The sequence below is a fragment of the Lycium ferocissimum genome, chromosome 3 (genome assembly GCF_029784015.1).
Source record: "Lycium ferocissimum isolate CSIRO_LF1 chromosome 3, AGI_CSIRO_Lferr_CH_V1, whole genome shotgun sequence".
NCBI lineage: Eukaryota > Viridiplantae > Streptophyta > Magnoliopsida > Solanales > Solanaceae > Lycium > Lycium ferocissimum.
Window position 1 is genome coordinate 13,782,915 of NC_081344.1, and position 15,467 is coordinate 13,798,381.

At 31.7% G+C, this 15,467-nt stretch overlaps 2 protein-coding genes across 3 annotated transcripts; both read right to left on the bottom strand.

Moving 5' to 3' along the window:
- Window positions 1-3,313: 3,313 nt before the first annotated feature.
- LOC132049786 (PRA1 family protein B4-like) lies at window positions 3,314-4,633 on the bottom strand. The gene has a single exon (XM_059440717.1). The coding sequence runs from the start codon at window positions 4,444-4,446 to the stop codon at window positions 3,787-3,789; it is 660 nt and encodes a 219-aa protein (XP_059296700.1). The 5' UTR covers window positions 4,447-4,633; the 3' UTR covers window positions 3,314-3,786.
- Window positions 4,634-9,022: 4,389 nt separating this feature from the next.
- On the bottom strand, window positions 9,023-13,439 carry LOC132049787 (uncharacterized). Of its 2 annotated transcripts, none has more exons than XM_059440719.1 (3): window positions 13,270-13,435; window positions 9,629-9,829; window positions 9,023-9,331 (listed from the first exon to the last, which is right to left on the bottom strand). In XM_059440719.1, exons 1-3 carry the CDS (start codon window positions 13,378-13,380, stop codon window positions 9,296-9,298), a joined length of 348 nt encoding a protein of 115 aa, XP_059296702.1. In that variant the 5' UTR covers window positions 13,381-13,435; the 3' UTR covers window positions 9,023-9,295. The 2 variants fall into 2 exon arrangements, with proteins under 2 accessions (XP_059296702.1, XP_059296701.1); XM_059440718.1 differs by lacking the exon at window positions 9,023-9,331 and adding an exon at window positions 9,464-9,548 and having other exon boundaries at window positions 13,270-13,439.
- Between the last annotated feature and the right edge of the window lie 2,028 nt (window positions 13,440-15,467).

Genomic DNA, 15,467 nt, shown 5'->3' on the forward strand with positions numbered 1-15,467 from the left:
AAAATCAATTGAGAAATCTGGCTTGAAACAATGATTTGAATAATGTGAAAAATTGGAAACGAAATTTGGGTTAACGATATGAAAGAAGAGAAGGATTTGAATAACGGTAGATTTGAATAACGATTTTTTTTTATATGTAACGATTAGGGGTAGTAATATCCTTTTACTATGTTGCTTTTGCTCGGAAGGGCAATAATTAAAGACCACCATTTTGAGGGGCAAAATCTAAAGACCAGCCCAAAAGAGGGGCATTCGCGCCAATTGCCCATAAATTTTTGTACCAAAAGAAATTCATTTTCAAAGCTCGAATTCGTACCCTCTAATTAAAAAAGAAGGAGCACTTCCCACCCGACCTTTGATATTGAATCCTCGATATGATCATGTTCTTTTTAGCATCAACTTAAAGTTCTTGCAACTCTATTTTCCACTGCTCCCATCATCACCTCATACTCAGCATAACCAACCACCATGAGACCAAATACTCCGCCTCGATCCAAAAGGAACTAATATTGTAAAATTTACTTAGCATAGCTTACATTATTACCTATTTATGGAACATAACTAAACTTTACTATAATTATATTTAGTAGCTAAAATATAACATATTTACTTCCTATAGCTACAACTTTTTTACTACTCATCTGATAACTTCCCACACCCCTAAATTTAAGCAAAAAAAAAAAACGTCCCTCTCTCCTATCCCCCTAAATACACGTCATCATGCCCAATATCCCTTAATTTCCTCCAATTTCAAATCAGTTTTATAATAGTTCAACTTCCTTGTTTATCTCTAATTAACTACTCATTAATTTCACTCATAATTCAAATCTAATTCCCAAAAAAGGTAAGATTCTATATTGATTTTTACGTTTCACCGTGTATTTAACTTATATTTTCATTTTTTTTTCGTTTGAATCAGCAATGCAACCCTAAATAATTAATTATCAATGTTTGTTCTTTTTTTTTTTTTTTTTTTGTTAGATTCAAGTGAAATGGCTAGAAAAGCTTCTACTCCGATGAGGACTAGAGGTATAGAACCCGAATTTTCAATTCCCAATGTTTTGGATTGATATTTTAATAGTTGTTTTTCATATATATTTTGGCTATATTTTTAATTGTATTTTGATTATTATGTTCAATATTACTTATTCTGGTTTCTGTTGACTATATTTTTCATATATTTTGATTATATTTAGAAAAATTTCAGAAAAATAAAAAAAATAAAAAAAGTTGCAGTGAAAACGTTGTTACCTCAATTATGAACTCAATTATGACTATATTTTAATTGTATTTTTGATTATTATGTTCAATATTACTTATTCTGGTTTCTGTGGACTATATTTCAGATATATTTTTCAAAATTTCAGAAAAATAAAAAAAATAAAAAAGTTGCAGTGAAAACGTTGTTACCTAAATTATGAACTCAACTTGAATTCGATATTTCAACAGATGAATTCAAATATATATTCGTCGTTTAAACGAGCTCTTCATTCCTTGGTTTGATATTGTTATTTTTCAAAGGTTTTTGATGAACTAGTTTTTGAACCTTTTTTTTTTTTTTGGGTTAAAAATATGAATGTACTTTTTGAATTCATTTTTTTTTTTAATTTGTTAGCTGTTTGAATGAGATATGAGATCAGATATGGAATAGGAGGATATTTACGTGAATCAGGGAACATTAAAAACTGATTTTAATTTAAATTGGAGTAGATTTTATTTCCATAAATATAGCACTTTCAGTTTTCTCAGCGTGTGTATTTCCATTATATTTATCCTATATTTAAGTCGACGCATCTACTAGCTAAATATAGGTTCTCCAGCTGCGAATTGTAAATATAGAACATGTAGTTATAGGTTGTTAGAAGGAGCTAAAAGGTAGCTGTTTGTGAAAATTTTACAATAATATTACGGTGGCGGCATTAGGGGCCAAGAAAGAGAGAAACCCAGTTGCGGGAGACTCCTGTTCATCAAGAAAAAGATCTTCAGGAGCCCTAAAAGCAGCATGTGTACACACAATCCCAACACCAGTCATCAAAGTGACACAAGAACCACTCCCAACACTCGTTAAAAAGATCACAACAGTAGAAACAACAAGTGCCCCAAGCGTTTCCCTTTCAGAAAATTGTCTTCCGAACATAACCAAAGGCGGATCAGATGGTCGGGATAAGTAAAGGAAAAGCCAACCACCGAGAACGTAACCCCTTGTTTGGATGGTGGTTTCCCGTGGTTCATTAATGTATGGTTTTCTATGAAACTATATTTGTTTCCATTGTTCTTAAAATTACGTGGTATTGTATTGTAAACCCGTAGTTCATCCCATGGTTATATAACAATAAAAAGTCCCAATTTTTATCACCACGGATTTGGTGATTTTTCCGTGGTTACGTATTTCATTTCTCTTTTATACCCCACCCCCACCCCCACGCCACCCTCCATCCCACCCTCCACCCCTACCCCACCCTACCACCCACCCTACTCCTCTGCTACCTACCCCCACTACCCCACCACCGCCCGGCCCCACCCCACAACAACTCACCCCCACCCTCATCCCACAACCACGCATCCCTCCACCACCCCCCACGCACTACCCTTCACCACCACCCAACCCCACGCCCATAACCACTCACCCCCACCCTCATCCCACAACCACGCACCTCACACCACCCACTCCTCCACCACCCCCACCCAATACCTACTTATTTTTTAAAGTTTCTATTTTATTCTTTACCTGAGTTTTATTAATATATATAAACTAATTTCTAATTAAGAGTTATGGGTATTTTAGTAAACTTACAAGTTATTATATAGTACCATACAGTCGAACCAAACAATATAAATGTTATTAAACCACAATAAACGATACAGTCTATCCAAACATTGTGTTCATTAATACAGTACAATACAATACAACATCATACTGTACCATACCATACTGTACATTAATGAACCACGGGAAACAACCATCCAAACAGAGGGTAAGGAGAAAAAGGGAAAAGGGTTTGTTAAACATGTCTTAGAGCCTGTTTGGATGGGCTTAAAAAAAGCAGCTTATAAGCCAAAAAAAATAAGTTGAAAGTTAGGGTAGTCCAACTTATTTTTTTTGACTTATAAGTTGTTTTCAGCTTATAAGTTGCTATAGATAAGTTAAGCCAAATGGACCCAATTAATTTTTTAGGCTTATTTTAAGCCCAAAATGGCTTTAAGTTGGCCAGCCAAACACTCAAAAAAGCTGAAAACAGCTTATAGGCAACTTATAAGTCAATCCAAACGGGCTCTTACTATCATTTATCAACCATAAACAAACAATAAGAAATGAATCAATCAATGATTTCACATCACTTTGTATGTCAAATTACAGAAACAAAATCCCCAACAGATCCTGATTATACATTTCCATATGAAAAATACAAAAAAAAAACAAAAAAGAACAATCAAACAACCTGAATATATCCTCTAATTTTGATCGTTCTTTTATCTACTAGACTTCAATATCAATACCTTCATAAGAATAAGGGTTAATAGCAATTTTGATCCCTCAATTATTAACAAATTCTAATTTTAATTCTTGTAATATTTGGCTAAGCACATTTAACCTTCAATTAATAGAAATATGCACTTTTGATCCCTTTGCAAAGTAGTTCAAATACAACATACTTCTTACCTAAATGGACTAAAAACAAGCATTTCCATTAATTGAGAAGGTTAAATGTGATTCATCAGATATCATAAGGACCAAAACAAGAAAATACCTATAATTCAGGGACTTAAATGCTATTATCCCAAAACTCAAACCCTAGCACCAACTGCGGCTCCGGTAGCGGCGTTAGGGGCAGCCAAAAAGGAAAGAAATCCAGTTGCAGGAGACTCTTGATCATCAAGGAAAAGATCTTCAGGAGCTCTAAAAGCAGCATGTGTACAAACAATCCCAACACCAATCATCAAAGCTGACACAAGAACAGATCCAACACTCGTCAAGAAAATCACAACGGCAGTCGAAACAATAAGACCCCCAAGCGTTTCCCTTTCAGAAAACTGTCTTCCGAAAAGAACTAGCGGTGGATCTGATGGCCGAAAAAGGTACAGGAAAAGCCAACCAGCGAGAAGAGCGGTGAGAAGGAAAAGGGAAAAAGGGTTTGTGATTAGGGAAAAGGCAAGGACAAGGGCAAGGAGAGAAAGGTAATTAGTACGGAAGTATGTGTAGTTTTTACGGATACGGAGAGTAGCATCGGAGATTGATTCGGGTTTCGAGAAAGCGGAACGGTCGATTAGTTCGGACCAAGGACGACGATTGGAGAGACCAGATTGGATTGTGTCGGACATGCGGTTGATGAATGAACGGAGAGCAGGTGTGGTGATTGTTTGTTGGGTGTCGGTGGTTGTGGTGGTGATGGTTTGGGGGTTGGAAACTGGGAGAAGTACTGCTGGTGATTGAGCGGTGGCTGCCATTGTTGGGGACTTTTCTTGATTTCTTGGGAAATGCAAAGAAGTTTGGTGAATGAAAGGTGATTTGGTTTTATAAGGGGAATTGGGGATTTTTGCTTGATTTATACGGTTATGGGGGGATTGAGTGATGGAGAAAGGAGATCTAATTTTCGTCGGTGGATCTCAGCTTCTCAATGAATTTATTATTTACCGGTATCTCGGTTATATAGATTCCTAATTTTTTTTTTTTTTTTGACATTATTTATTTTTTTAATACGGGATTCACTTTTTTTTTTTTTAATTTTTATATCACAGTTTGATGGGGCGCACTTTTTTTTGGACATTATTAATTTGCACTATTAATATATATATATATATATATATATATATATATATATATATATATATATATATATACATATATATAACATCGTAGTTTATGCTCCTTGCATATCTAAAATTTTATTATATTAAGATTTGCTATATCGTTTGTTTTTTTAATATGATTCACTTTTTTTTTTATATGCTTGATTTTGTTAATATGGGATGTTCAAAACACGATTAATATAACATTGTAGTTTGTGCTTAGATAAAAAGGTTAATTTTTGAAATGTGTGATTTTTTAATATATGCGTCCACTTTTTTTTTTTTTCCCATGAGTTAATGATGAGTTCCACTCTTTTTTCCTTCCTTTTTTGGTTTTTTTTTATTGCTTGGTGTTATTTATTACGCGATTATAAATCATTTTATATGGTTTTCTTTTTTTATTTTTTATATATGAGTATAGGATTTTGCAAAGCCACCCTATTTTTATGCATAAATATATATATATATTCAAAACACGGATTAATAACATGAGTGTAATTATTATATTAGTGTTGATTTACACTTTTTTTTTTTTTTTTTACATTGTTTGTTTTTTTTTTTTTACACTTTTTTTCTTATATTGCTTGATTTTGTTAATGATTCACTTTTTTTTTTTCCGTGAGTTGGGGTTCCACTTTTTTTTTTTTTTTTTTTTTTTTTTGTAATATTGGTTGGTGTTTTTTTTTTAATATTGGTGATTTTTTTTTTTTTTTTAACATTTGGCTGCTACATAATTTTTTTTTTTTTTTTTTCGGGGGAGTTTTTTTTTTTTTTTTTTAAAAAATTGGCTCTTCTAAAGGATAGTAATTATACACTCTCAAACCCGTTAATTTTAATCATATATTCCCTTCGTCTCAATTTATATGGCACTATATGCCTTGGAGGTTAATTTTTGGGTGTGAGAATTGGGTATAATTACACCCAAAACCACCCAAATAATTGGAATTAGTAATTATACGCTCAATCTTTTTATTTGACCAAGTAATTACACAGCTAGATGAAAATCGAGTTAATACTTTTTAGTTTGTTTCTTTTTAGTTTGTTTCCTTTTTGTTTATTTTAATTTCTTTTGATACTTAATTTATTTTTTATTTCTATTATTTTAATTTTCTTTTGATTTTTAATTTATTTTTTATTTCTATTATTTTAATTTCTTTTTTGTTTTTACTTTTTAATTATTTTTATTTTTTAAAATGTATTTTTCTTTTTATATTATTTATTTTTCATTTCCTTTTATCTCATTCTCAATCTTTACTTCTTGTGGTTACATGTAATTGCTCGTATTTTTTTGTTTTATTCATTTAGCATAACCATTCTAATTTTTGAAACTACAACTCTTAATATTGGAAAGAATGAGTCATTAATAAACTTGGCATATAACGAGTGACGTTATTAAAGTAGAATTTCGTTGTGAATAAGGCTATAGACTTATATTTTTCCTTTCTTTTGAATTATTTACTTAAATTACATTGGAACTTACTTATGTAATGTTAGAATTTGACATAAGAGTATTATGTTAAACTTTTTCTTTTGGATTTTGAATTTAGGTTATATTTTTAATTTTAAGATATTTGCTTTCACATTACATATTGTTTATTTTTCATTTACTTTTGATGGACTTTGTGTCAAACATTTGAATAATGTTATGACATTATATTTATAAATATTTTTTTTTTGTCAAAGATCCAATACATGACGTTCCCACAAAAAAAGTCTACTTTTTATGTTTTATAATTAATTAAAATTAAATATTATTAATTTGAAAAATATATATCAATTATTTTTACAATATCAGTTACAAATATATGATTATTAATTAAGATATTATCAAGAAACAATGTGTTATTAAATAACTAATTTAATATCATTTATAAAGGCAAATATTTTTTAAATATTAATTTTAAATTTTTTATAATTAATTTTTTTTAAAATTAAACTAACTGTGTAATTACGCTTGTGCAACCAAACAGCACGCTTGTAATTATACTGTAATTACATATGACAAACAAACAGGTCGTTGTAATTACATTACTGTGTAATTACTAGGCTATGTAATTACTACCCTAGTAATTACATCAATTACCATGTGGCTTTCCAAACATGCCCTAAGGGTAAATGGGAAGTTTTAAAGTTAAATTATTATTTTTAATAGAAAAGTGATTTTTTTTTTTTTTTGGGATAGACTAAAAAGAAAATGGTACCACATAAATTGGGACAGAGGGAGCATATTTTTATCCGTTTTGACATAAAATTTGGAAACTAATATAAAATACTGTAACTCACAATAATTGAAATTGACAACTTGAAAAAATTTAAAAGACATACAAGAAAAATTCGATTAAAAAAAACTTGGTTGTCTATTGAAATTTCAATTGTGCTACGTTAATTTGGACGAAAGGAGTACGATTTTTCTTTTAATTTTGAAAGGATTTTTAGAGGTTGACGTTGTTTGCGTAAGTTGACTTAATTTTAAGAAAAAAATGGCGGAAAATAATTATATTGGGTTAATATTAAACATCGATTTTAATTTTTTTATTAAGCATATTAGTACGGTACTTCCTCTATCCTAAAAACAGGAACACGAGAAGTACTAGAATAAACGGTTACGTATTTTAGTAGTACAAATTTACACAGTGCTCACTTAATTTCTTTGCTGAAGAATTTACAAAACCAGAAATATATTAGATAGTTTAAATTATCAACTTTTTTTAAAAAAAAAAAATTAAATTATCTACTGAAGAAAGTATTATTTTGGTTTACTAATTTACTGAGATGAGTAAATTATGTAAATTATTAATATTGCAGAACACATAGTTGACATGATATCTGTTAATTTTCATAATAAAATACAGCAAAAGTGGCATTATGATGAACAACGTCTACTCCATGTGTTTTCCTTCTTCTTTTTTCTTTCCTTTTCTTTATAAAAGATATCATGGTAGTTTAATTTATAGGGAAATGGGTGTTGTGAACTTGTGATACATATTAATTTATTTAAAGAGACAAAGATGGATACTTAATTTAAACCTGGAGAATACTGTTAAAATTTTCATGAAAAGGCTTGTTTGACTATTAATTCAATTGATAAAATTAAAAGAATAATTGGAAAGATAACATTAAAACATATTGTATCACCTCTCTTAATATTCGAGAGCAAAAACGAAACTCTTATAACTAATTAATTCTAGAAAATAAAACAGGAATATACATGTCAACGATAACCACTTCTTAAGACCTTTTTTATAATCTATTTCCTACGACTGTTTATTAACAATTAAATTGTTCTTGATTTTGCAGCATTCACAGTTCTATATTTTGGTTTCTCTATTTCAGCAGGAAATTTATGTAATTGTTAAATTTATATTAATAGGACAAACTTCAAGGACAATATGCATTCGTTCTTAAAAGGACCATTTGTTCAACTAATATTCTTTGCCTTTATTGAAGGTGTTTCACAACATTTAAAAAAAAAAAAGAAAAAAAAATCTCAAAGACTGGCAGATGAAACATAATCATTCTCGCTTATTATTGCATTGTCTAGATTAGTTTGTGTGTATTTCAATGATTCCATTTTAATTATTTCACCAAATACCTGTTACTTTTTACCAGCACAATGACCGAATGGCAATTAAACGCAATGATCATAGTGAAGCTACATATAAATAATCAGGTCAATGTTTTACTTGAATTGCGGAAGGTAGAATTGAAATCCTTTTACATTTTAACCGAGTAGAGTGTAAAACCATTCAACTTTCTTCTTTACCTTAAACTAGGCTACCAAAAGCTTGCTATAAAGGTCCATTTCTCCTAACAAGCCTTAATTGTCTGTTCATTTTTAACGTTTTCTTAGAACAACAACCATCTCAAATACACAGGAAAACTTGATCACATTTTCTAAACGACGTTAACCACACATATAGCAGAGCTGCAAATTTCAGTGTTCGCTAGAGCAAAAAGTTTTAGCATTACTTTAAATACAAGTATACTTTGTGTAAGTTACGTCGATAAGGAGATTAAATTGTGAGTAACCTTGAATAATATTAATAATCCTGAGGTAAATGAATGCACCTGCCGTATAATACTTAGAGGATTGAAAATCCAAGCTAACTACGATGGTGAAACATGTGAAACGATTCTGCTAATGAGCGAGCCATTGGCAATCTTCAGATAGGCTATTAATGATGGAACATGAACATGTCACCAAAATGATGTCAGCGATGATAATACGAATCACTTTAGTTCCAAGAATGCAACTTATTCCTTTAATGATATCATGTCATTGCATAAGAGTGCTAATAGCTCAAACCTCCTATTCAAGACTATGTTTCCAAGATCACATCAAGGGCCTAAGCAGGATAATTCCATCATTCAAAAGGACCAGACATTCATCATTCCAAGTACTACCAAGAAAGATACAATACCAGTTACTTAGAAGATACAGATCCAAGCACATAAATACAGTTCATACGTGGCTCAAAGATAGCCAATTGTGAAATGAAATAGAAACTCAGAAGGTATCTCCATTCCAGCCAAAGAAGGAACCCTGCAAGAAATAGCAGCGGTCGTCAGTTTTGTCAGATTTAAAAGGACAAAATACTACATGACGACACTCCTAAAGTAGAAAATTATATTCATAACTACTAAAGGAATCGGAAAAGTACAAAAACTTCTCGTGTTCTTAGACAGTGAAAGTTTATTTACATGATCTAGTACTGGTGTAAAGCATGCAGACATTGTGCATATTCTTGACTTTGATTGGCCTAAACAAACAGGAAGAATGCAATGAGAGATATGCAGGGAATTTGCTCATCCTTGGTAGATTAAGAAGCCAAACACATACCTTAGCATCATAGAATTTCAGGAAAAATCGAGATTTGGGGACAGACAATTTGGTCTCAAGTGTTTCAGCAATTGCAGCGCTGAGTTTCTTGTTAACATCAGCATTTAAGCCCCCAATTGAGACCAACTCAGCATAGGCAGCGGGTTGTTCTGTACCCCCAAAAGACATGGGAACAGATCCCTTCAACACAATCATGACATACTGCACAAAAAGAAAAACACAATCTTAATGTACTATAGAGAAACCAACCTAACAAAAAGGATGCTAAAACATGTCAACTGAGCTTCTCAAGAGAGACTAAAAGGAGGCAAAAAAAACCTAGGGACTAAAAGGAGGCAAAAAACCTACTTTCTTAAATGTTCATCAGCTAATGCATTTTCTACAAATAGGCCATTATTTTCTACTTAGTGAGACTTATGACTTATCAAGTCAGAGACTGATATCTTTTCTGATCAAGTGCCAGAGAATGATTATCTTGTAATACTAATATCTTTCAGAACTTTAATTGTGAAGTTAAACCCTGTGTAGAAATTCTAGAGCCGATCCTTCAAGGAAGAATTACTTTAAAAACATGATTGGTCATTTCAAAAGTTACTATATAATCAGTTAATTAACGCAGTTTCTAGTCCAACGAAAATCCATGATTATTTTAGTTGCATCATGCATGCATACATATTACACACACACCAACCACGAATGTACTCTTGCAGAAAATTCCTGTGCTCCACAAACTGACACTTAGCCCGAACAATGCACAATACAGACACAAGCAAAATTGTCTTCACAAGTCAAAAGAGATCAAGAGCTAGAAGACGCAGACAACCAAGGTGGAAACACTGACAGAGGTCTGCTTATTATCAGTGTTATCACAAATTTGAAGGACTAAAAGAACAAAAAGCCAACATTGATTACTTGGGACCAATCATGACCAACATCAATTCCTCTTCTCCACCATTGCCCACGGCCCACCTTTACCTTTACCCACTCTTTTAAAACCTACCCTGCAACCTAAAGCAACCCTAGCAAAACCTCTCCTTTTCTAGAATACTTCTACAAGTTAGAGTTGCAGCAGCAGAAGAACTTTTCTGCCTCCCTGCTAGATACCTCATAATCCAATGATCTCAGGCAACTATCAAAAGCGTTTTGTGCCAACACATGAGCTCTTAATCAAAGTAACAATTAGCCATATAAGATACAGCTCCTCTAGGTGCATTGAGGCTAGTACATTAAGATCCAAAGTGATGTTAAGAAAGAAGGGTGAGATCTGAAGATAAGACAAAGTTCATTATCCCAAACTAAAAGAATGATTACTAACATTTAGAGCTTTATTAGTTCGCAAACTAGACACATCCCATTCACTCATCCAATTCACTTAAGTCTTATACACAAAAATTCATGAGTATGCACACATTTCACTCTTCCTTAGCTTCACTACTGCATGACATGCAGTCTCAGCTAAAGCAAGAAGCATTGCTAACTCCACCATGTTATGACTCATTAAGAAGTCTTACCCATCGTACCTATTTCCTTGCATCCACTAGAAAAAGAAAACACACTCAAATATTTCTTTTGTGATGAACTTAAAAATTAAAAAGCACTCCAAGTTCATAGGGAAAATGAGAATCACCTCATACTTCATGGAAAAAAATGGTTGATTCAAATGCATTTTTCATTACTATGGTTTTTTTCTGAACAGTTCAGAATTATTTTAACCATAAAATATCATGATCTATAGTACTCCCACTGTTTCATTCTGTATGACTGTGTTTGGTAAGGGAACGGAGTTTAAGAAAGAAAGATTATTGGCACATACCAAAAGTATCCTAGGAACTTGTAGTCTTAAACATAATATTACATTTCTATGGCTATAAAAGTCTCATTAAGGGTAAAATGGAAAGTTTACAGTTGAAGAGCTTTGCAATATAAAATGGAAGAACATTTTAAAGCAGCCTAAAAAAGGGAAGAACGTCATATAAATGAACAGAGGGGTAACTTTAGGTAACATTTAAGTACATAAATTTTCTATTACATTTGAGAGTCAATCAGATTTCTCTTTCCTGAACATCTTAAAGACACTTTTAACTACTCCTTTTGTCCCAATTTATGTGAAGGTGTTTGACTGGGCACAAAAAAGGAAAGACTTCTGAAACTTGTGGTCTAAAATAAGTCATAGATATTTGTATGGCTATAAATCATCTCATTAAGGGTAACATGGGAAGTTTAAAGTTAAATTGTTACTAAATATCGAAAGGTGTCATTCTTTTTGGGACTGACTAAAAAGGAAAGAGTGATCACATAAATCGGGACGGATAGATTCCAAACTATAAATCAGCACTGGGGAGATCGAGGCTAGCAGAGATGGAGTTTCTCAATAAAGTCACTACTACAAGCTGTTGCTGAAGGAAGTTGGGCTTCCTGCACATATCAGTTTGGATTCCTAGGATACTCAAAAGATGTGTCCTCTGCACATGAATGGCAACAAAGGGGACTATTCTAAGGAAAAAGAGGATCACATACGTTAGCTTGTTCTTTATGAGTAAATATTCAGGCAAAGATATGGATCACCTAATATTGTATTGTCAGGTGACTACACAATTGTGAAGGTACTATTGAATTGGTTCGGCGTGCAGCACACAATAACAGGATCACTAAAGGATGTGCTCCATACCTGTGCTTGTAGAAGCAAGAAGAAAATACATAGGACAATAAGGACATCGGATGTTGTCCCCCTAGCGATAATGTCTTTGTCTACATAGGATATGTGTTAGATTAACAGGAGAACTTTTGAGGGGACAGAAAATGTCTTTGTACACTTGAAGAACAGCCTTTGGTCTCAGTTTTTGTTGCATACTTAAAAACCCTTCTTATATAGAATAGACTATTGTGGGTCATTTGTGGAGTACCATATTTTGGTGTACAGTACTAGTATAAACTATAGAAAAATATCACTTATAGCTATTTCTGTAGATTCTAAGAATGTATTTAAAAAGATAATTACGAAATCAACCCCAGAATTCAAGCTGAAAATCATACTCGTATTCTAAACATAGTCAACCTTTTGCTGCATTATTTTCCAAGTTTTATTTTTTCACTTTGCAATTGAACAGAAAAAGAGCAAGTCTATGTTCCCCCGAATAGCGTACTACAACAATACAACAACAACATACCCGTGAAATCCCACAAAGTGTGGTCTTAAAGGTGTGATAGGATGTAGACACTCTTTTACCTTGGCAGGGATTAGTATTTTGGTTGAATTAATTAAGAACAAGTAATTCAAAGCAGTATAAAAAGTCATGACAAAATACTATAAAAGCATGATAATTGATAAATCAGTCTAAAAAAATAGTAACTACCACAAAGTAATAGAATAATCGAAGTACAAGAAATAACAGATGGCAGCACAAATGAAACAATATAAAAAATCCTTAAAACACACATGACCAAGTCAACGTTCAAAGCACGAGACCCCACAAAGATACACACACATAATTGAACACATGTGTGACTGTCCAAGCATTTTTAAGCTCAAAGAATGATACCCAAAAGTTATAAAAAAAAAAAATACAAATACAAATACATGAAACAATGTTTTATCTGTGTAAAAATATACAATAAAAAGAAGAAACGAGAAGTATACATACAGCTTCAGGTTTGCCAATGATTTTGGCAACAATAGAAGTAGCTTCAGAAAGTACAGATGAAGTATCAACACCTTCCAAATTGACGTTAGTTGAAATGTTAAGGCACGGCATTTTCTTCTTGTTCTCCACCACTCTTCACAAACCCTCAACAACTTGGAATCTCTATTGGTGCCTTATTTTCTCCACCATATATAAAGGCGATTGGGCTTACTAGAAAAATTGAGTGCTTTTTGTTGTTTTGCACCCTAAGGTATTGATTCTTTTCACTTTGCTTCATTGTTTTTTTGTTTCATCGAATAAAACCCCTAACTTCTTTATTTTTTATACTAGTAGTGCTTGGTCTTGCACCCACCAAAGGACATGCAACAAATGAGACTGCTTCTCCCTTAATCAGAAGTTTCGGGTTCGAATTTTAGGTATGAAAAAATTCTTGATAGATAGCGTTTTTTCCGAATGAGCCCTACCTTGCACGAATCTGAAATCGTACCGAATGAAAAACCAAAAAAGAAAAAAAAGAAGCTTAGTCTTGCTATGCGTACTAAACTTCCGGATACATGCTATCTTCCGCTGGTATAAATATGGAATAATTGTCCACAAGAAGAAATCATCTACTAATTTTTTAGCTTTGCTAGGATTTGATTTCCTATAATTTATTCTTTCTTCTTCCTTAGTCCTTTAACAACTACTAATATTTTCAAGCGTTTGGACATGCGAAATCGGCGTTTGGACATGCAATTTTATCTCATGAGATGAAATATCAAATTATCCAAAAAGGCATGATTTGGAATTTCAAATCATGATTTCAAAATTTTTGAATGTAAAAGTTAACCTATAAGTTTATATTTTGTAAAAATAGATCCATTTTATATATATTTACCAATCATGTTTACCAATCATTTATATTAAATATTATATTAAAAGATCTACATTTAGTATATTTACAACAAATTTATCGTTACCAACCATGTGAGAGGATTATATTAAAGAGTAGTTACACTACAACTTATGTTCAATTTTCATTTTATTAAAGTAAAGTTTGATCAATTGATATTGTATTTTTTAGAAAGCCCTTCTAGTAACGTATAATCTTGTTATGAACTTGACTTGCTCAATTGGTAACATTCAATTAAAATTGGGAAAGTTTTGATGGTTTTCACAGCTTGTGGGATTTTTATATTTATAAGAAAAAATACAAACAAACTTTAACTTCAAATCATCATGATTTGGAACTATCCAAACAACTCTTAATAATGAAATGCTTTTTTTTTTGACTGATTATTTGTGTGGACCCCACTAGTATATGTTTTTGGTAGTTTCATCTATTAGAATTGCATATTCAAAATCTTTCTTTATTTATAATAAGTTGAAAAGGTCTTTGTTTTTTGTACCCGTCCTCTTTTAATTTGCATCCTAATCTATTTCTGTCTTATTCATTTATATGTTTTTCCTATTTTGCCCTCTTAAGTTTTTCAAAAAGTGGGTTTATAGGTTTACAAGAAAACCAATAGATTAGAGTGCAAATCATTAAAAAATATAGGATATGGTGCAAATTAAAAAAGAAAACATACCTTAAGAGTGCAAAATGCGAAGAACTCCTTCTTAATATCATTAGACTTTCTCTCTTCCTATTGGTAAGATGATAAGGGAGAATATTTATAAATCGGAAAGAAAAAACATAGGATCTTTACATAAAGAAATGCATCAGGTAAGGGTAGTTGTATAGAATTTCAATATCAGATAGTGCATTTTTAACTCTCTTAAAATGGAATCTATTTTAAACATAATAAATGGTTTCTCACTTTGATAATAAATACAAATTTAATTAAAAAAATATTATAAATATTAAAAAAAATAAATGAGTTATTTATATTCCTAGTAAATGGCGGAAATACTTTGAGATATAGGGAAAAATATTTTTATATAATCTGCGAGTTTGTAAATTTAATTTTAAAATGCTAGGAGTGTTATCTAAATGTGGACATTTGAATTTGGTTAAATGAGAACAGAATCCTCTAAAATTAATCTCTTCTTCCTAACCCTAATAATCTCTGAAAAGTTGGTTTTTCATCCTAATTGTTCTTTGCTTATATATTTTTAGATTTTGCGTTACTAGTAGGGGTGTACGTGGGAGTGGGTGGTGTGGGGTAGGGATTTTTAAAGAGTAAACCAAACCAATTGCATGGGATTTAAATCTATAA